Source organism: Trifolium pratense, linkage group LG5, assembly GCF_020283565.1.
Source record: "Trifolium pratense cultivar HEN17-A07 linkage group LG5, ARS_RC_1.1, whole genome shotgun sequence".
NCBI classification, from domain to species: domain Eukaryota; kingdom Viridiplantae; phylum Streptophyta; class Magnoliopsida; order Fabales; family Fabaceae; genus Trifolium; species Trifolium pratense.
In genome coordinates, this window is record NC_060063.1 from 210661 (window position 1) to 232628 (window position 21968).

General features: G+C 32.2%; 2 protein-coding genes across 5 annotated transcripts; one reads left to right on the forward strand and one right to left on the reverse strand.

Annotated features, from left to right (window-relative positions):
* Window positions 1–1614: 1614 nt before the first annotated feature.
* On the reverse strand, window positions 1615–3005 carry LOC123884791 (protein SODIUM POTASSIUM ROOT DEFECTIVE 2). Its single transcript, XM_045934007.1, has 3 exons — window positions 2621–3005; window positions 2423–2498; window positions 1615–1873 (listed from the first exon to the last, which is right to left on the reverse strand). Exons 1-3 carry the CDS (start codon window positions 2813–2815, stop codon window positions 1737–1739), a joined length of 408 nt encoding a protein of 135 aa, XP_045789963.1. The 5' UTR covers window positions 2816–3005; the 3' UTR covers window positions 1615–1736.
* A 9528-nt stretch (window positions 3006–12533) lies between these two features.
* LOC123883596 (probable ADP-ribosylation factor GTPase-activating protein AGD14) lies at window positions 12534–21956 on the forward strand. Of its 4 annotated transcripts, none has more exons than XM_045932444.1 (15): window positions 12534–12695; window positions 12872–13057; window positions 16793–16854; window positions 17360–17447; window positions 17539–17597; window positions 17678–17774; window positions 17925–18320; window positions 18610–18925; window positions 19000–19166; window positions 19258–19422; window positions 19518–19622; window positions 19845–19928; window positions 20496–20829; window positions 20922–20967; window positions 21273–21956. In XM_045932444.1, exons 2-15 carry the CDS (start codon window positions 12959–12961, stop codon window positions 21403–21405), a joined length of 2151 nt encoding a protein of 716 aa, XP_045788400.1. In that variant the 5' UTR covers window positions 12534–12695; window positions 12872–12958; the 3' UTR covers window positions 21406–21956. The 4 variants fall into 4 exon arrangements, with proteins under 4 accessions (XP_045788400.1, XP_045788402.1, XP_045788399.1 ...); XM_045932446.1 differs by having other exon boundaries at window positions 12539–12695; window positions 21261–21956; XM_045932443.1 differs by having other exon boundaries at window positions 12570–12695; window positions 19839–19928.
* The last annotated feature ends 12 nt before the right edge of the window (window positions 21957–21968 follow it).

A 21968-nucleotide genomic window follows, 5' to 3' on the forward strand; every position in this document is an offset into this window, starting at 1 on the left:
GTACTTTATTATATGTAAGATTAGCAACATTTTGAATTTTGTTTATGGAGATAATTGAAAATGAAACTTCTATTCTAAGCTAATTGCTTTCATGTGGCTAAAAAGCAAAACGACCAAAATAGCTGGATCTCTCAATTCTCAAGTTAGTATTATACATGTTCCTTGTCCTTTTATGTATTGCACATGTCCTACAACATTGCTAGAATTGGCAACACTATAACAAAAAATCAAGATGGTAAGAGACATTTCTTTCTCTTCTCCTCCATCTATGTCTTTTTTTCTTTTCTTTTTTATAGTGATGTAAAAGATTTACTTTGTATGTTATTCTCTAATAAAGAATTGTGATGTAAAAATATATTTACAAAGTAAATAAATGAAAAATAAAAATTAATCGAACCAAACAATAACTAGTTCTCGCAGTTCAAAAGGTCATTTCAATCTATAGCAAAGCACACATTTGCGCAATTAATGAGTTGAAACTATTAGATAAAAATAAGTCGCCTCATTTTAAGCTCGATAAATAGGATTAAAAAATAAACACGATACGAATTGTCTGATTCCAACTTGCTAAATATGCGAATGCGTGGATTTTCTGACTGCATGAGATCCAACAAGAAAGGTCATTCTCTATAATGCCAGTAATATATTTGTATTTGGAAAATTTGCTTGTGATCCATTATGTTTCTTTTAATCAAGGTGCATTATCAAGAAATAAGAGTTATTATTGATCATCATATAAAGGGGCACATTTTGTTTATTAATTCAAACATGCTAAGTAGTATCATACCATACAATTTTTTTATTTTAATCATTCTAGCTTCCACATGATTAGCTGACCTTAGATCTTATCTTCCATTAAACAATATAAAAGATTACTTTTATATGGCTAATAGGAAGAATTTGAAGCCAAACTTAGATCACTACTTGAAAACTCTACCTTATTTATCATCATATATTTCTATAACTCTACTTGGTTTGTTTTCTCTAAAATTCAGTTTTTTATTGACGTGATTTAAAATCTATTGGAGTAAAATTATCTAGATGGATTTATAATATATTGCTTTTATGCCACATCACCCCTTTTCAATCCAAAAATTTGAGTGAGAGAATAAAAATGAGACGGGTGAAAATAGATGACCAAAAAATTTTGAAATTAAGTCTAATTTGGTTAAGATACAATTTGGTCAAATAGAAATGAAAATTTCAAGTACCGGACAGAACAGCACAAGACATAACAACACAATACATGACAGAACAACACATAACAAATTTTTATGATATTGAACAATTTTGTGTTTTATACGATATTTGGTGAACAAAATGATATTTTGGTATTTTAGACAAGTTGTACTTGGGACAAAAAATTGTGCTGTGGTTTAGTGAAGGACAAAAAATTCTATTTTTGTGTTGTCCCTTGCCTCCAAATTTGTCCAATTCCTTAAACAATTTTACAATCAAACACAGTACAACTGAAGTTGTCCTATTCAGTCCCTTATTTTTTAGTAGATCAAACACACCCAAAACATCTAAAGTGTCAAAGCATCAAACATTAGTACACCTCTAGTTATTTTTTTACTTTCATGCAGGACAATTGTTGAAGCTTGACATAGATAGTTATTGATAATACTATACATTTTATATAACAACACAATGATAGAACATAAATAATAGTTCCTTCATTCTACTTCAACTTTTGTCTTTGTTGAATCTTCATAAGATGGATTTTGTGTACAAAATTATTCCTCATTAGCATGAGATTTCCAAATTTGTGCATTTTTCACCTTAGATACACTTTGCAATACTTCAAAGGGAAGAATGTCACCCATAACAACTACCATTTTGGTTTCTAGATCCACTTTGTATGAACTCACTCCTGTTTAGAGAATTAGATAGATATAATTACTATAAACAAATACAAAATAAACAAATTAAAAGAATCATACCACATGATTAGAATTTAAATACAATAATAATGTTGACTTTTTTCATAATAAACCCCATTTGTCAAAAGTAGTTATTTACACATGGAGTTGGATCTGTAACAAATTCACTCATTACTACGATTAGTACATCAGTGACCGTGGAATCGAGATTTGATAGTGTAAAAAGTAAGTAGATTTTGATATGATTTTAAACTCTAAAATATCAAATTTGAAATTTGGACCGTCCAATCTTGATCTAACAGTCACTAATGTGCTGACTGCCTTGAATCAAGATCAAACGGTAACTGATGTACTGACCGCGTGAAATTTGTGACCGCAACAAATCCAAATTTGTAATAACACACACAAAAACACAAACAAGTTAGAGTAAAGAACTAATGCAATTTTATATGATATAGTTAAATTTAAATTTAAATTTTCATGTCACTTTTCTTTGTCAAGTTGAATTATGATATGAAGAAAAAAGCTAAGGTGGTTACCTTCTAATTTTGAGATATGTTTCTCAACTTTTCTTGCACATCCATGACAATGCATTGACACTCTCAATATCACAATCTACATATTTTGGTAAGATATCATATTATCTCATAAAAACTATATAACATAATAATAATTCCAAAAAAAAAAAAAAATTGAGTTTCTTATTTGAAACATGAATCTAATTAGAAAGGACTCACCTGAGGTTTCAATTGAAAAGCCAATGTTTGTTTTCCATCAACAACATCTTTCAATCTTAGTTTATGATCACTTTCACTACTAATCAAAGACTTTCTCTCTAGTTCATCTTCAAATTCAGAAAAGTTCATGCAAAAGCAAGTTTTGGAACAAGATGAAAGACAAAAAGTTTCCAACATTCTACCTAGTTTCCCCATTTCAATGTTCTTAAAATTTGAGCTGAAGACAAGGTCTTTGGCAGAACCAATTATGTAACCAAAGAAGAGTATGGTAATATTGTTGTCTTATAATAAGAAGGAAGAGAGAGACATGAAGGAAGGGACTGTGGAAACAAAGAAGCTTAAGATTAAGGTCAAATTTTATTGGAGAAGGTGAAAGAAGCACAGAGCTCAATGAAGTTTATAAGGAATATTAATAACATTAGAATATGGGGACAAGAGTTTGTCATGTAATGAATCATGATTTTTTATTTTTTTTTATCTTTTGCTTTCGTCACCACCGGTTTAATTTGGTTTGAGATCAATTTTGGTATCAAGTGGTTTCAGTTCCCTCCTAATCGTAGTTGCGGGGATCGAATCGTGGTCCTCCTCCTCCCTATCAAGTTCAGTGTCAATCACCACTGAATTAACTAACGTTCGATAATGAATCATGAATTTCTTGCCGGGATATATGTGGCCGTTCGATTAAAATCGAATGATTTTTTTTTTGACAATTTAAAAAATAAAGATTAATCGAATATGACTGCGTAAATATTGAGAATCTGTCGCAAGAGAGTTAGGTCCATCAATGAATCACCAAAAATTTAGGCAATAATTTAGCTAGATTTAGAGAAATTAAATTTTTCTCTTTAAAATCCGGTGTCTAGCTAAACACCGAATTTGAATAAAAAAAGACGTTAATTGTCACCATAAATTATAGATTTTGTATAAATCACAATTCTAATATCTTGGCTTATCAAAACAAAAAAAAAACAATTCTAATATCTTGAATATATTGAATTGGGTTTTGCTTATGAAATTAGATTTTGAAAAATGAAATTTTGGGAAAAAAAAATACACTGTACTAAAATATTCGCATGACTATTTAAGGATACAGTACAGGGGTCGGCCCCTTAGTTTCTGACTCAAAGGATAGTAACAATAAATCAATCTTTTAGAATCATAAGAAAAAAGATGTTGCATGATATTGCATCTCCATTCAAAATCACATCTCTTATATATAAAATATTTTATTTATGACAAAATTATTTTATCTTATTTATTTGTAACACTTTAGTCCTTTATCTTTTATTTGTAACATATAAGTCCTTTATCTTGTATATTTGTAAGATGATGATGATGTTCTTCATTTTTCTGGATTTTTTTTTATTTTCAATAAAAATATGTTTTAAAAAATAAAATTATATGACGTGGCTTGCCACATCAGTATTTTTTTAATAAAAAATGGGAAAAAGGACCGGAGTGTTACAAATATACAAGATAAAAGACTTATATGTTACAAATAAAAGATAAAGGACTAAAATGTTACAAATAAATAACATAAATGACCTCTAGTGTAATTTTGCCATTTATTTATTATTGATGTGAGACTAACTATTCACACTTGAATCCTACAATGTCTCTCTCAATTGTGAGTCTCCCACAACTTATACGTGATCCAATACACTAGAATTCACTCTTGCTCTTCCGGTAAGTCGAACCAGAACTCTATTATTACTTGTTTGAAAATTTGTAAAAGTTTCAAGAGCAACAAACAAATCACTACTCAAGATCCACATAAGAGATAGACATCACATTTCCACTCTAATAAGATTGTCTTTGGATAAATCATTTTAGTGAGGAAAAGTAATTTTTCGGAGTAATTAAATTGATTTGGGTCAAAATTCACAATTTGGATAAAATAGGGAGAAGATTTTTAAGAGACCAATTCCAGAGAATTTTGACAATTCCTCATCATTCTTCACACGTGTTCTCTCTATTGCTCTCTATCTCTCTCTCTCACACGAAAAACTCCATCGCTCTCTCTCTCTCTCTCTCTCTCTCTCTCAATCTCAACAACTCCATCACTTTATCTCTCTAAACTCTATGGAATTTAAAATTAATTACATTACCCAAACAAAGAATTTTAAAATTGATGGAATTTCATCACTTTATCCAAACAATGAAATTTGAAAATGAAGGGAATTCAATTGAATTAATTGTTTGGATAAAAAAGGGAGAGGATTTTTAAATTGACAGAATTTTAAGGGGTAATTTTAAGAGACCAATTTCAGAGAATTCAATTGAATCAATTGAATTACTTAGTATTTAAAATTCATTGAATTTCTACTATCCCCATCCAAACACACTCAAGGATTTAAAGATCAGGTATATAAGTTATATACATTAAAATCCAACATTTTTTAACATGTATGCAGATCTACATATATAATCCAAATTAATGAACTGTAAGCATGGAAAAGAGGTTGAATATAAAGTTAGTGTAATATATACATACCACATATTCTTAGAAGTTCAGACCATTATATTGGTTCCCTGAAAAGTGAACATATTACTACACATTTTCATATAACACTAGTGCATGTTACCAAAAAAAATATAACACTAGTGCATAGTGCTTAATTAGTGGACAGCATAGATTAGTTGAAATTATTTACAAAAACATTTAAATTAAAGCAACATATATACAAGCAACATGTGACAAACTACAGTCTATACTTGGACTTCAATCATTGAAAGAAAAATATTGATTAGGCTTTGCATGCTTACTTAACATCTTAAATTATGTCATTAGAAAATTTTGAAGAGCTTAGTTTTAAGTTTTCATGCTTAAGAGTGTAACTTATTTATTAATGTCAAATTGTTACTAATATAAAATGTAATTTTATCACAATTATTATTATTTAAAAATAAATATTTTAATAATGTATCAAGATGCCAAATTTAAAAATCTAAATGCAAAGGAACAAATTAGTAGAATAACTTATTTAGTGAGACCCATTATATAAGACCTAAATGAAAATGTAGATATATTTGTCTTCACCTTACAATAATATATAATAATACAAAATGGACAGGTGGTTAAGAATTATTGGATGCAATGAGATAACAATGGTCTCTAAATTATTGAACCATTGAATAATTTTGTTAAATGAAGTATGCTCTTTTTATATACAGGTTGGTCCATGTGACAATGCAACCTTTCAATGGAAGTAGAATAAGAATTTTGAAAAACAAATGCTAATGGCTAAGTTCATGTCAGATTTCAATTTCATATATGTCAGTCACATGAACTTTGGTTCTACATGGATAAATAAATAAAGGTATGGGGAAAAAATTCCTTTATTTCCTTATATACGGTGCATATAATATAGTATGAACTTCAGATCACAAACCAAATAGAAAGAGGAGCATGGCATGGGCAGTAGCATTTCTAGTTAATATGTTTTTTAAAATTTTTGTTTTTGTTTGTGCATAGTGGACATAATTTTGGCTTTTTTTTAAAATATTTTTTTTAATATAATATGAATATATAAATGTTTAAAATAATAGATTGACATAATATAGACGCATCTTGAATAAAATAAAAAATCAAACAACAGCACACCAAAATAACAAACAAAATAACAAAATAATAAATAAAAGCATGAACAAGATAACAATTTACATCTTAAAGGACAAGATTTGAGAACCAAAGTTCATGTGACTGACATATATGAAATTTAAAACTCAATTTTATATTTAAGAAATTAGCTAATATTTAAACTTAAAATTTAAAATTGAGTTAAATTTTTTAAGCGGACGCTGCATTCGACCACATCTGAGCCGTTCAATGCCAGATCGAATAGTTAAATTTAAAACTCAATTTTATATTTAAGAAATTAGCTAATATTTAAACTTAAAATCTTACCCGTCCGCTTAAAAAAAAACTTAAGCATAAAAAAAACTTAAGCATCCAATTTTAATTGAACAATTTATATGTGCTAATTGCATGCATTTTGAGTGGACATGATCCATTTCCCTTCTTAAAGGCAATAACATGTTATTATTTGGTTTTACTATTTGAGTAAGCACATCTAGTCTAGTTATAACATGTAAGAAATAAGTGTTGCAAATATGGATTTTCTTTACGTTTGAATTTTTATTAAATTGCAAAATTTCTTCTTCTTTTTTTCATTCCAAATTTATGCATGAAAATGTGTAAAGAATAAAAAAAAAAATTGACACAGTAAAGAATAAATATTATTTGTTCTCACTATTTAATTTTTATACAAAATTGTGAAAACATTTTACACACACTCTAAAACAACTAAAACATAGGGGTAATTAAATTTGAAATAAAATAAAACAAATATATATTTTGTGAGATTTATAATATTTGGCAAAACAAAAAATAAAATTTTCACACTATTTTTTACGTGGAAGAACAAGAGCCTTTTTACTTGATAAGTTCAAACATATAGTGAGTGTTAGTGACTCATTGACTTCAACTGCACAAACAATTTCTTATGGAAACGGTGAAAGATGGAAATGGATCATGTGCATTCGAATTTTCAATGCGGTCATTTTATAGCCTTCCGATCACAATCGGACGGTTTGGATAAATGCAGTTAATAAATACAATTTTAAATTATGACCGTCTGATTTTGATCGGACGGCTGTAAAGCAAGTGACTGCACGACTGCACCAAAAATTCGAATGCATGGAATCCTGGTCGTGAAAGACCTTTGCCTAATTTAGCTAGAGGGCAGTGATGGTGCCTGATGTGACAATATTCAGAAGTTGCTTGGCTCACAAATACATCCATCCACTATGAGGGTCCATCCCCATAATCTCTTCAATGCTGCAACCCTGCACATAGTACTCAACCCTGCACATAGTACTCAGAACATGGATTCTCTCATTAGAAAATAAATTGAGGAAATAATGTGAGAATATTTTAATTATAAAAAATGAAGAAAAATTAATCAATGGTCAAAAGTAACAATTGAGGAAAATTGAAGAAAAAGAAATTGAGAGAATATGTATTCAATTAATTCAACTAGAAATTTGGATCTGAATTCGCTAAGGAGAAAAAGCTGCGATTTTACGTTGTAATTGATCTCGATAATTGATTTTATATTAAACGGTGGAGATTAACATATATTAAAATAATTTTGACCATTCATTGAGATCAGATAGTTAATGTTGTAATTGTGTTAACGGTTACAACAAAAAATATATTTCCCTAGAAATTGTGTCATTGTTCATTCTTATAGAGCTGACAAATGATTTGGTCCAACCTAGTCCGGCCTAACTTGAGAGGCCCCAATTATCAATATTCTAATATATATGATTGAATGTACGCTGATTGGATGTACGTTTATTAGTGATGTACTTTATATTTTTGAGCATGACCAAGTGCTGATATGGCAAGTCGATTTAAAGAAGACGAGAAAAACGAGCGCCTGATTCAAGGTCTTCTTAGGCTCGAACCGAATCGGAGATGTATTAACTGTAACAGTTTGGCAAGAATGCTTATGCGATTGAAAATTTCATTAAGATTAGTGGTAGTTAGAAGATTAACCTAACTTACTAACTGAAAATTGAATTAGTGAGAAAAGCGCGAATTGCTGAGAATAACTAGAGAATCATAGAAGTGATTGATAGTAGAACTAGAGCAATGTGATTTGTGATACTCATATTGAATGCTAAAAATCGATTAGTGTCATAATTAGTACAATTATCTGAATATAGAGTGGTAGGTAAAAATTAACTAACTTACTAACTGAACTGTATAACGTGTTTTGTTATTTTCATTGGTGTTCCGCTTATATACGGTGCTTTTGTTTTGTAGGCCATTTTTTACGAGTCTCTTTGTGCAAAGACCTGATTAGCTCAGTTGGTCGGGACATCGCATTATATAAGCAGGAGGCGGGGTTCGAACCCCGGACACTCCACTTATTCACCTTTAAGGTGAAATTTCTAGGCACTAGGCTACTTGACAAAAAAAAAAGTTCTGTAATAAGTTATGATAGATTCATAGGTTGTTTTCGGCTTATTTTAACCGGTGGTGTCAAATAGTGGTGCTATAGCATAACAGAATTGTAACATATCACTGTTCTGCAATACGTGATTTAATACCAAGTGTTGTCAAATAGCGGCTATAGCATAGACGTGATAATGTAGTATAGACGAAATTGTACAAACCGCCGCTCTGCAATCCATGATTGACAATACTGATTTTAATAAGTAGTTCACCGGAGTAAGCATTTGATAATTGATAGTTTGTTATAATAACTCATTGAATAATGCTTTATTAATTTCTATACCCAAACACGTCTATGGTCTTTCCATTTAGGGATAAATGGTTTTGGGAACACACTGTTTTATATCATGCATCTGCATCTGGCACACCAACACCCTCATTTCTTGTGTTTGTAGTGGGTAAATCGCTTCCATTTAAAGCACTGCTCATATTAAGATTTTCATATTAGGTTTTGGGAATATACTCGTATTAGTATACTCCCTCCGACCACCATTATAAGCAAAAGTTTACTTTTGAGATTCATTGAATAACTAATGTATCTGGTCTATATATGTATTTGATCATTGTTCAATGAATCTCAAAGGTAAACTTTTGCTTATAATTGTGGCCGGAGTGATTATGTCGTTAATTTGGCTAGTACCTGCTAGCAAGCTGACGGGTTATCCATAACCCTCATATTTCTTGTGTTTCTGTTGGGCTCTTGCTGGGATATTGAATGTAATAATTGAATTGGAGTTTGGAATTTGAAGTGAAGTGTACTGAAGTCGATTTAATAATATTTACCAAACTAATTCTCAATTTCTTAGTGTAAAAAAAGTCGATTTTTGTCTAATTGGAAAATGTATGCATTATTAATTTACACTTTAATATTTTTAGGTGGATGCGAATTAAAAATCCTAATATTATAAAGATAAGTTTCGAATATATTCATTCCTTTTTTTTTTGTTTGTACAACAAATATATTCATTCCTATTTTTATTGTTTTTGGTAAGATTCCTATTTTGTTTTGGTTCAATATATTTTCTTTAAAAGATTCACCAAAAATATATTTTTCAAAGCATTGAACCATATATATTTTCCAAATATACATGCTTTTTACTTTTTTGATAAATCCAAATATACATGCTTAATACATAAAAAAAAAATATACATTCTTAAAATAAGAGATTCTTTTCTTTTTTGTTTTAATGGAAATTGAAAGAAAATTTAAGCCATTATATTGAATACATACAAATCAATACCAAAAATATGAGGAAAATATTATTCTATACCGAATAATTAAATAGATCTTCTTCTTTTTTTACATTAAATAATTAAATAGATCTTGTTCCTATTATATTTGTGCGGATGTATTATGCATATATATATTGAGTGAACTCTAGAATTATATTTCATTGGAAAAAGTAAAAAAAAAAAAAAAAAAACTCTAGAATTTTATTTGTGCGGATGCAATATGTCAAACTCATGGTATATTGCCGTCTTTGTTGTTCTTTTATTTTCTTTAGGTAATGCTTCGACTAATACTCAAGGCTTGCATGGGGGAAGTACAATTTATATCGATACTGTAATTTCAGATGTGCACTATGATTGTGACCCATATGGAACCTACATAGGAAATCCAGGATCTACAATTGACCTTCATGTTGATTTTGACTCTGGTAAATCATGTCACGCGACATGGCACAACTTAAGTGGTGGATTTCTTGCACGAGATATCAAGTATGACCAACATAATCTCTTTGTCTATTGGTTGGTAAAGTCTGATGGTTTCTATCATAGTTGGGATAACCACACTTGGGTAAAAAGATATGTTTGGGTTTCTTCTAATTTTTTACCACCAGTTGAATCTGGTTCGGGTGTCAATTCTGGCGTCAATTTGTTTCAGCCCTCTCCCGATCGTAGTAGTTGCGGGAGATCGAACCGCGGTCCTCTCTACCAAGTTCAGCGTCAATCACTTATGAACCAACTAACGATTGGTATATGTTTGAGTTTCATTTGCCAAATATATATGATGTTACAATAATCCTCAGATCATCAGAATATATGAAAATATATTAATTAGTAGTAGGTTTTTTCTAATCTACCCTTTCATAAATTGAGGTATTTACTCATCAACCAATGAGAACAAACTATATGCAAGTCCACATGTGCAAATTCAAAAATTTGTTACAAGTTTCTCGTAATCCATGTGGCTTGTTCTTATTGGTTGATGGATATATACCCTCAATTTATAAAAATATAGAGTAGGTCTCATCTAATTAATATTTATATTATATGAGAGTATTTCTTATGATTGTATTTTTTATTATTTTTTTTAAACGAAAATTTTATTATTATTATTATTATTATTATTATTATTATTATTATTATTATTATTATTATTATTATTATTATTATTATTATTATTATTATGACATGACCGGAGGATTGAATTTGACTCCATATAATCTTGTTCCGTTTTTTTTGATAAGCCATATGATCTTGTTCCATTTAATCAACCAAGTGGAATAGGTTGATTCGTATCATTGAAGAATAATATGATATTATAATGAATATTAAGATGATACGTCTCAAATTTATTTCTTTAGTTTGTTCCATTATCTTGCTCTCTTTTTCTAACGTTTTATATTTTAACGTACACTTTCTCTCGTACTAATACGCGAGAACTAAATAAGGAATTGAGTAGTTAAAAATAAAAAGGAGTGGGAAAACGATTAGCTAAATTAAATCGATGAATCAAAGATGATTCGATGACTCTTTCCAATAGATCTCGATTTGCGGACAATGTCGTTAAAGAGTTAGTTTAACGATGATTAAGGTATTCTTTTAGAATTGAGTATCGAACCTAACTCAATCTTACAAAATCGGCTTGTAAGGTAAGTATTGCCTCTTACTTATAAACACATTCGTTCCATCTCGCAACCGATGTGAGACTTCTTGACATTTTTTGTCGTACATAATCAATTATTCAGTTCTTCAATAGGATTATGATTAATGATTATCCATATCATCGAACGAGCAATGAATCATTTCACCTTTCATGTTTATGATGTTATGCCTAACGCTCCGGATTTTGATCCAAGACATTACGTCTAATTATATTATTTCTAAAAAATAAACTTTTCTTTTATTATTATTTATAATTTATCCCAAAACAAATCATTACTATTTTTTAAAAAATTTCGAGATATCAATTGTTGAACCGATAATATAGAAATTTATTGAATCCAAAATATTACAAGTCATCAACTTCAAAATATTTAAATTATACTTAAGTAAAAACCCTCTTTTGTTTCCACGCGCACGCAACGATTCGACACACCAACAATATTCATCTTCAAGCTTTATACCTATAGTGGTAAGGGTCAGTATTCTTTTCCCATCGCCCATATCAAGAAAACCAAACACAACTTAGCCGTATAAAATAGAGCATAAATCAAAGTACACATAACACCATTGAAAAAGAATAACACAATGTATGCTCTTATTCTAAATGATCCGGATATAGTCAACCATACCAATGGGGAAAGTCACGTACCCCTTTACGCAAAAGGCTGGAGCACCACAAAAATAAGATAATCACGTACCTCCTTACGCAAAAGGCTGGAGCACTACGTACAAAAATGAATGTTCATGTCATGTCTACTCACACCATCACAAATATTCTAAAAATCATGTATTCACAAATATTTGTAAAAAAACACACACATTACTATCATCATACAATATTTCAATGCAATTTTAATTAATTAAACTTTTTTTTTGACAGAATTTAATTAATTAAACTTAAAATCCAAATAATCAAACTTAAAATCTAAAACCACGTGATTTTGATCCAACCGTCCAAATACAACCTCGATAAGAAAAAATATCTCCCTTTGTTTCTCTGAACTGTCCAAAGCCGTCATTTCATTTCATAGTAATTTTCCTTCCTACTAGTTTCATACACATTCCGATTCTCTCCCTGCGTTATTCATAAACAAAAAAGAAGCTTCCACAACTTCAACATTCTAACCGTTTCTTCTTCATCTTCATCTTCATCTTCTTAGGGTTATTCACTTCACAACCTTCATCTTCTTCGATTTCTCATAACTCTCTGTTTCTCAGATCTATCATTTCCATTTCTTATTCACTTCACTTCAAAAAATTCATCAACAAATACTTGATTATGGACTTGATTTTGACTTACTCGAACGTGATATATATATATATTTTTTTTTTTGCAGTACTGCAATCGAATTGCGAGGTTTCATTGAATGTAATAATTGAATTCGAGTTTGGAATTTGAAGTGAAGTGTGCAGAGGAAGTTGATATGGCAAGTCGATTTAAAGAAGACGAGAAAAACGAGCGCCTGATTCGAGGTCTTCTTAGGCTCGAACCGAATCGGAGATGTATTAACTGTAACAGTTTGGTAAGAATGCTTATGCGATTGAAAATTTCATTAAGATTAGTGGTAGTTAGAAGATTAACCTAACTTACTAACTGTAAATTGAATTAGTGAGAAAAGTGCGAATTGCTGAGAATAACTAGAGAATCAGAGAAGTGATTGATAGTAGAACTAGAGCAATGTGACTTGTGATACTCATATTGAATGCTAAAAATGGATTAGTGTCATAATTAGTACAATTATCTGAATATATAGTGGTAGGTAAAAATTAACTAACTTACTAAAAATTAACTAACTTACTAAAAATGAACTAACTTACTAACTGAACTATATAATGTGTTTTGGTATTTTCATTGGTGTTCCGCTTATATACAGCGCCTTTGTTTTGTAGGCCATTTTTTACGGGTCTTTGTTCGTCTTGTGCAGAGACCTGATTATTAATAATAATATATTTGCCTTTCAAAAAAAAAAAAAAACTAACTGAACTATAAGAAAAAAATAACTCCAACTGAATTGTAGATGCATTAACTGTTGCAACGGTCTAATAAGATGCTTATGCGATTGAAAGTTATAACTTAGAAAAACTAGAGGATCAGAGAAGAGATGAATTAGAATAGATTCTATCAAATGTGTTCTGTTATACTCGAATGAGGAAAATGAATTACTGTCATAATTATTATTACAATTAGCTGTATATATAGTGATAGTTAGAAGATTAGTTAACTCGTTAACTCCAACGGAATTGCAGCTGCATTAACTGCAACAGTTTAGTAAGATGCTTAGGCGATCGGGCGATCGAAAATTACGTTATAGATTCTAACAAATGTAGAAGCTATTGCTCAGAAAAACTAGAGAATCAGAGAAGAGATGAAAATGTACTCTGTGATACTCAAATTGAATATATAGTAGTACTTAAAAGATTAACTAACTAACTAACTAACCGAACTATAATAAAAAATAACTAACTCATTAACTTCAACTGAATCTCTAATGCATTAACAACAATAGTCTAGTAAGATGCTTACACAATTGATAATTACATCAGATTTTATCAAATGTAGAAGTCGTTGCTGAGAAAAACTAGAGAATAAATGAATTACATTAGATTCTATCAAATGTGCCGTGTTATACTTAAATTGAATGAGAAAAATGAATCAGCGTCATAATTATTGCAATTAGCTGAATATATTTGTACAGTCGTAGTTAGAAGATTAACTAACAAACTAACTTGCTAACTGAAATATAACCAAAAGTAACTAACTCGTTAACTTTAAACTCTCTCTTTGGTAATAGACTAGCCGTTACTTTTTTTTAGCCTGTGAATTTAATTGCTTTGAATGAATTGCAACTAGCTAACTTGGTAGACATTAAAATCAGTTTGATATGTTATCTCATGTTTATAAACCGACGCAGTTTTTCCATATTTGGGTTAAACAGTTGATAATTGTAATGAGGGGTTAGATATGTAATTTTTTTAATAATTAATATTGTGAACTCATTTGAACTTATCTTTTGATACAAAATAGTCCTGTAATGTCCCCTTAAGCTTAGCTCAGTTGGTCGGGATATCGCATTATATATGCAGGAGCCGGGGTTCGAACCCCAGACACTCCACTTATTCACCTTTAAGGTGAAATTTCTAGTCACTATGCTACTTGACCAAAAAAAGAAATGTCCTGTAATAAGTTATGATAGATTCATAGGTTGTTTTCGGCTTATTTTAAACAGTGGTGTCAAATAGTGGTGCTATAGCATAACAGAATTGTAACATATCACTGTTCTGCAATACGTGATTTAATACCAAGTGTTGTCAAATAGCGGCTATAGCAGAGACGTGATAATTTAGTATAGACGAAATTGTACAAACCGCCACTCTGCAGTCCATGATTGACAATACTGATTTTAATAAGTAGTTCGCCGGAGTAAGCATTTGATAATTGATAGTTTGTTATAATAACTCATTGAATAATGCTTTATTAATTTCTATACCCAAACACGTCTATGGTCTTTCCATTTAGGGATAAATGGTTTTGGGAACACACCGTTTTATATCATGCATCTGCATCTGGCACACCAACACCCTCATTTCTTGTGTTTGCAGTGGGAAACTTAGGACTTACCAGTTCTTTCATTTGAAACTCGTTGATGAACAAACAAATTTTGGTTATTAAATCGTGTTATAAATCATGGAATCAAAGGGATAAAGATCATAGATGTCGGCAAGATAGAGTGCATAAGAGTATTCATGAGGAAGATACTCATAGAAATTCATATTGAATGAATATAGATTGATAAAAGAATGAGTAGAATATACAATGGAGTAGCTTATTTATAGAACTATTTGGAGTAACTAACTCCCTAACTAACTTTCTAACCTCTTAACCAACTTGGTAACCTATCAACCAACTCTAGTTGGGCAACTTGAGTGTACCGGTTCTGTCATTTGAAACCTACTGATGGATGTCGTTATCAAAGCACTTCCATTTAAAGATCAGCTAGTGATACTCTTCACCTTATACCTTTTCCTTATTTTACATTGCTTTATGAGAAGCGTTCCTATTAATGATACTATTAAAGAAAGGATATTGATTTCATTTTAAGAAGCTTCAGGAACAAAAGAGTGCTGGAATTATTTTTGCCTTTTGGGCTGTTGCTAGAAAAGCTCTTCGCTCACCTGCATAAATTTCCTTTTAAACATCTATTTTTTTCGCTTATTTGACTTTTGATGAGGATTTATTTTGTTTGAGTAACTTCGTTAAAAAAATGCCAGATGTATTTTGTTATTGCTCATATTGACTTGTCATTGGATGATAGTATGAAAAGTAATCGACCATTTCCATTTATATAAGTTGCGTCAAATTTGTTGTTAGTATTGAGCATTTAGAAGAAAAAAAATAAGATTTTTAGAATTGGTTGTTTTCGGTATTCAAAATTTGCCGAAACAGTTATCTGAATAATATTTCGAAGTTCCATCTGGATTCATACCCATATTAGGTACCATTAGGAAACTATTATTAGCTTTATTTACTGAATATTTCAGAATCCAAATTCCAAATGAGTTAAATTATTATTATTTTCATCCAGTGAACAAGAATATAAATATTTCTAACACAACAGTCATTCATCTTCCAGGGTTTGTATTTGAAAAAATAATTTTTCTACTAGTTTCTAAGGCCTCTAAGGAAGGTTTAACATTTCTAGTACACACTGGGAGATGTATATAGAAGGTTTAAAATTGGATGTTATTTATGGACAGGTTTAACTTGTGTGATCTTTTAATTTAGGACTGATATGATTGATAGATTTCATTTCAAAGACAACGTCATTGGAGTGTTTGAGGAGGGTGTAGAGTAGACTTCCTCAGTTATACATATTCTGTATCATCATTGCCTGTGGCAGATAGATTTTATTTCAACCTTGACAGGCAGATTGATGTTTCTTTTAGTGTTTAAATTCATAGATTTTCTGTAGCCTGTAGACTACGAAAATCGCAAGAATAATAATACTGTTACCAGCACCTGTTGGTCATTCTCTAGATTTGATGGAAAAACAGGATCCTTAATAAAGAGATAAATTTGAATCTTTGCTTGAATTCTTTTCATAGGCATATTTGTATTTTTAGACTTTTATATGTTTAAACTTTCTAACCAGCTTTTATAGCATTTTAATTGCATTCTTCAGAACCTAATAAGAAAGTTATTGCATTTGATTTTATAACAAGTCCATTTACATTAATTATTTTCTTTTATACTTTTGAAGGGACCACAATATGTGTGCACAAATTACTGGACGTTTGTTTGCACTAATTGTAGTGGAATACAGTAAGTCATTACAAGAGTTCTGCTTATTGTCGTATCTATATTTCTACTCTATGATTTGAGTTGAATACATGTTTTATAGTTCCTGGTGGCCTCCTTTATCCAGCAGTTTTGCTGTTTTTTTGTTGTTGTAATTTTACCATTTGTTTTGATGCTTTGTAGTTTGCACATGTCTTGCTGATGAACTTAAACTCAATGATGAAACTTGAAACATATTTATACTGCAAATTGTGTACTATTTGTACACTTTTGTAGTGTTTTTTTGTAATGGATTAGAGTTGATACAAAATTCCTACGAAAACCGGACTTTCTGTTGGCAGTTACCAAATCTCTATTAAGTCTAATGTACATGCTCTCATATGTGTTGTGTTGTACTTGACAAATTTGACAATTATGATCCATATGTTGTTTAAAAAGTATTGCGTTGTACTTGACAAATTGGACAATTACATTTCCTTTTCAACTGCACACTTTTCTTCAAAACTCACGGTTTTTTGTGAATTGACAGCCGTGAATTTACACATCGTGTGAAATCAGTTTCAATGGCTAAATTTACTTCGCAAGAAGTTACTGCACTTCAAGAAGGAGGAAATCAGGTATTGATGCCTTTTTGTGCTATATGTCTTTTCAATCTGCTCGAGATCATATATTTCTTAAGTTTATTTCAGCTTTATTTAATACTTGCAGCGTGCAAGAGAGATTTATTTTAAAGAATGGGATGCACGTAATTCTTTCCCTGACAGCAGGTAAGCACCTACATGTATGTTTTCAAGTATTGTCACAGAGTGCATTATTAATTTATTCTGATTGTCATACTTGGTGCCAGTAATGTTAACAGGCTCCGTGACTTTATTAAGCATGTTTATGTGGATAGGAGATTCACCGGAGATAGTACGTCTGACAAACCACCAAGAGTAAAGACCGTACGATTTCACCCTCCAGGATTCACTGTTTTAAGCCACTTTTTTACAGCTTGATACAAGTTCAATTTCTGTGCCCTTTTGCTTTAGAATTGATTAAGTTTGTCAGCAATTCTAACTTCAGTAAGTTCTCTTGTGTTGAATGTTGTTCAGGGTGACAAAGATGGTTCAGATGAAAAGAGGAGAATTGAGGCATATCAAGGAGGATCTAAAAGCCCTCCATATGGAGACACACATGAACGTCGTTCTAGTCCAGGTGGAAGAAGTCCTGGATATGATCAAGAAAGTAGGCAATATGGTGATTATAAGAGAAGTCCTGGTCGTCCTCCAGTTATAACTGACTGGCGCCGTGAAGATCGTAGAACATCAGATGGAGATTATAAGGCGGAAAGCCAATCTCCTGAGAGAGTCAGCGGACTAGGCTCCTTAAGCCCACCCGTGGTCCGACCCGTTAGAGATATTTTGGGGGAAAATGTAGTACCTCTTAGAATAAGTGGACCTCCCAAACCAAGCAGTGGAAAAGCTGCAGATGCCTCAGCATTGACACAGGTGAGATTATTACTGTTGCTGATGTTCTATATGGCCTGTTTAAAATGTAATATAAAAATTAAAAACTAATCAAGCATTCTTGTGTTCCGCCTAATAGCTTAAGTTGTAGGGGGGTTGTTAGTTCATGGCATAGCATCAAAGCTTATATAACCAAATTGTTTATGACTTGTTCAATCACTTGAGTCTTGAATCTTATCCTTGAAGTTGCTTCATTATTTATCTATGATACGTTTATTACTTTTGCTGTACTTTTGCTGTGCAACATATAACCGACTGGTCATAATTTCAGAGAACTGCATCCTCTGGTAGCTTGGTATCGAGTAGTGAAAGCCAAGTAGATATTAAGCTTGAGACTACTAAGAGCCTTATTGATTTTGATGCTGATCCTGAACCTATTGCTCCAACAATTTCTCAAGCCCAACAAACTAGTGTGCCGCAACCTGTTTTGCAGCAAGGAAATTCCAGTGATGACAATTGGGCCTCTTTTGATGTTGCTTCTGAGGCGAAAACAAATCCAAGCGCCTCAAATTTAAATCCACTTGAATCTGAATTGTCCCAATTGTCTGTGCCAGCATCTTTACCTTCTCATGCTTCAGGAGTCCAAGGTGATACATATGTTGTAATGGTGGCAGTGTGATAACATTACCAACAAGGGATGACTCATCTGTTTCATCTGCAGGACCTAATCCACCCAGTGGTGCTTCGGTTCCATTTCCCGGATTGGCAACTGCATCATCTCTTAATAATGCAGGACATTGGGCCAGTTTGCAGCATCAACAACCAACATTCCCCACCGTTGCTAGTCAACAATTTCCACCGTCAGTAGGCAGTGCTGTAAACAGTCAGGTTTGGCTAATTGAGTTGTTATGTCAAATATTGTTGTCTGTTTATTTCTGATGTATTATTATTTTCACCCTGTCCTGGAAATATCTTGCAGCCACCACATGTACCTTATGTACCCACAGGACAGGGGCATCCGAATACACCAATACCACATGCATACCATCATGTCTCGAAGTTTTCCAATGAGGGTTTCAACAGTGTTGTTTCTCAACCTTCTGCTGCAGAAGTAAAACCAAGTGGAAGAACAGAACTTCCTGAAGTAATTGACTTCTTAATTTACTTCACAATCTCTGTATTTTATGTACTCTTGCATGTGTTTATTTTTTGTCTAACAATTAGTTGTGACTGGTGCAGGATATGTTCACTGTAAAACACTCGTCCTTCCCTGCCTCAGGTCTAGGTTGGCAAATGGGTCTTCCCCAGGGCATGGGGATCTCAACGCAATATTATAATGCGATGGTACTGTTACAATCCAGAATGATTAGCTTACCAGATTACCTTAGTATGCCTTTGGATTATCATATTTTCGTGCTGCTTATGATTAATAGTCACAGAGAGGACCTTTTCTTTTTTATTAAAAAGGACATTTCCCCCAGAAATAGTTAAACCTAGTCCATGTTTATCATCCGTGGCTAGTACCAAATGAGTATTTCTCTCATAAATGTGTGCCTGCTGTTACAGCCCGTGCCGAATTTTCCGCAGCCATCAAGGTCAACAAATCCATTTGATGTCAGCAGCAAACAAACCCCAGATCAAGCCCCAAGTGTATGTGACTTTCATTGATTTATAATATTAGTATATTCACTCTGTTGTACTATTGCCAATAATAGCTCCTACTCTTGTCAATGTTTGGTGGATAATGCATTAAACCACTGAATATTTAATAATTAATATTGCTTAAAGTTTGCATTGGAAGTTATTTAACTGTACATTACTGCCTAAAGTTTGCATCTTGCATAATCATTTGAAAATAAATAAATTAGTAGAAGTACATGCATAATAATAGGACGGGTCAGGTAACCTGAGGGCCAGCCCGAACCTGTCATGACCTGATGTTGGGTTATTATTTGGACGGTTTGTAAAAAAAAATGTTTGGCACAGAGTTTGGACTGGGACCAACCCGAAACCATTGGGTTGGGATGGGTCTTCGAGTTGGGTTGGGTCCTGCACACCCCTAAGAACTATATTGATTAATAAGAATAATGGATGTGTTGAAAATTTCTGTTTATTTATGATCTATCATTTAAAAGGTTGGAATATTTAAATGTGACATACTGGCTTTTTAACATGCTGATTCGTTGGTTAATTATATGTTGTTTTCCTTGAATGCAGTTTCCTTCCATGTCATCCTTGCATGGTGCGTTGCCTGGTGTATCGCCATCATTCCCGATGCAGCTTCCAAACCTGAGCAATCCATTGCATGCATGGAGTCCACCCCTGCCTAATGCAGGCACAATGCACTCTTCAAGCCTGGGTCATCCACCACATGCATGGACTCCTCCCCTGCAACCCTTTCAAGGTGCCCTGCCTAATATACCACCTTCAGGCACTATGCACCCTTCAAGCCAAGGCAATCCATCCCGTGCCTGGACTCCAACCCCATCGTCACCATATGCATCAGTCCTACCTCAACAAGCACACACTCATGCATCAACATTGGGAGCAGGTATGTTTATCCTTTTACCATTCTTCAGTAATTCACGTGTCTACGTTCATTTGCATTTTATCAGTATCCTGAACGATGTTAATAAATCTCAGGGTCATACATGGGGCAACCAACGACAACCAACATACCAATGCCAAGGTAAATTTCTCCTCAATCATGATAATATTTATTACTTTCACAGCCTGTTTTAACTTATTACTTCCACATGCTACTTTTCCTTTCATGCTGCATAACACAATCTGCATTGATATAGTGATGTTGTTCCTTAGCTGGACACCTATAAGGTGCGGTTGCTGAGAACTGCCTAGAGTTTTTAGATGTCCTAGCTTTTGAAGTAATCTGTGATAGGGGCAATTAATTGCAGATTTCTGGATAAAATTGATGATAATAGAATGTGTTCAGTCTTACTTGCCACTATTAAGAAATTTTAGCTGAATGCGCAGGCAAGAAACTGGGAATTTCGGAACTCAGGGAATCATTTTCGGTTTGTCAAATCCAGATCAGCAGCTTACTCATAGGCCATCAACGACTCCCACCTCTAACCCCTTCCCTAAAGGAGGGAACCCATTCGGATAATGTAAAGAGTTGTCCATGCAGTTGTAAATTAAAACATCAACTCGATGCACCTTGTACAAATGCATATAAGTTTCGGTTTCTATTGTTTATGGATGGAAGTTAAGTTATACATGCATAATGAAGGATTTGTGATGACCAGCTTTAGGTCTAAGTGAAATATTTTGGCGTGTAAATTGTTTATTGCTATAGGAGAGAGGGAGATATTGTACTTTCTTGGAAGTAGTAGCGTTAAATGAGTAAGATAAAGAGAGAATGAATGAAGGGGGTGTAGAGAACCCTTCAATCTCTTTTAAATTTTAAATTTTTTGGTGCACCCATTTGTTCATTTGTAATTGTAGATTGCTTAATGGTGTCTGCATTTTTGGTGCCCCTTAGCTGTGCTCTTTCTTGGTTTTACAATTTTGCAATGTCGCAATTTCAGCAAGGTCCTTTTTGTGTGGAAAGTACATGTTATCAACTTATAAGCCACTATGGCGAAAGTAGTTCTATGCTACTCTGTTATATGATCAAGAGATGCAAAATAAATCCTGACTATTTGTTTTTGAATTTAACTATCAAGATGT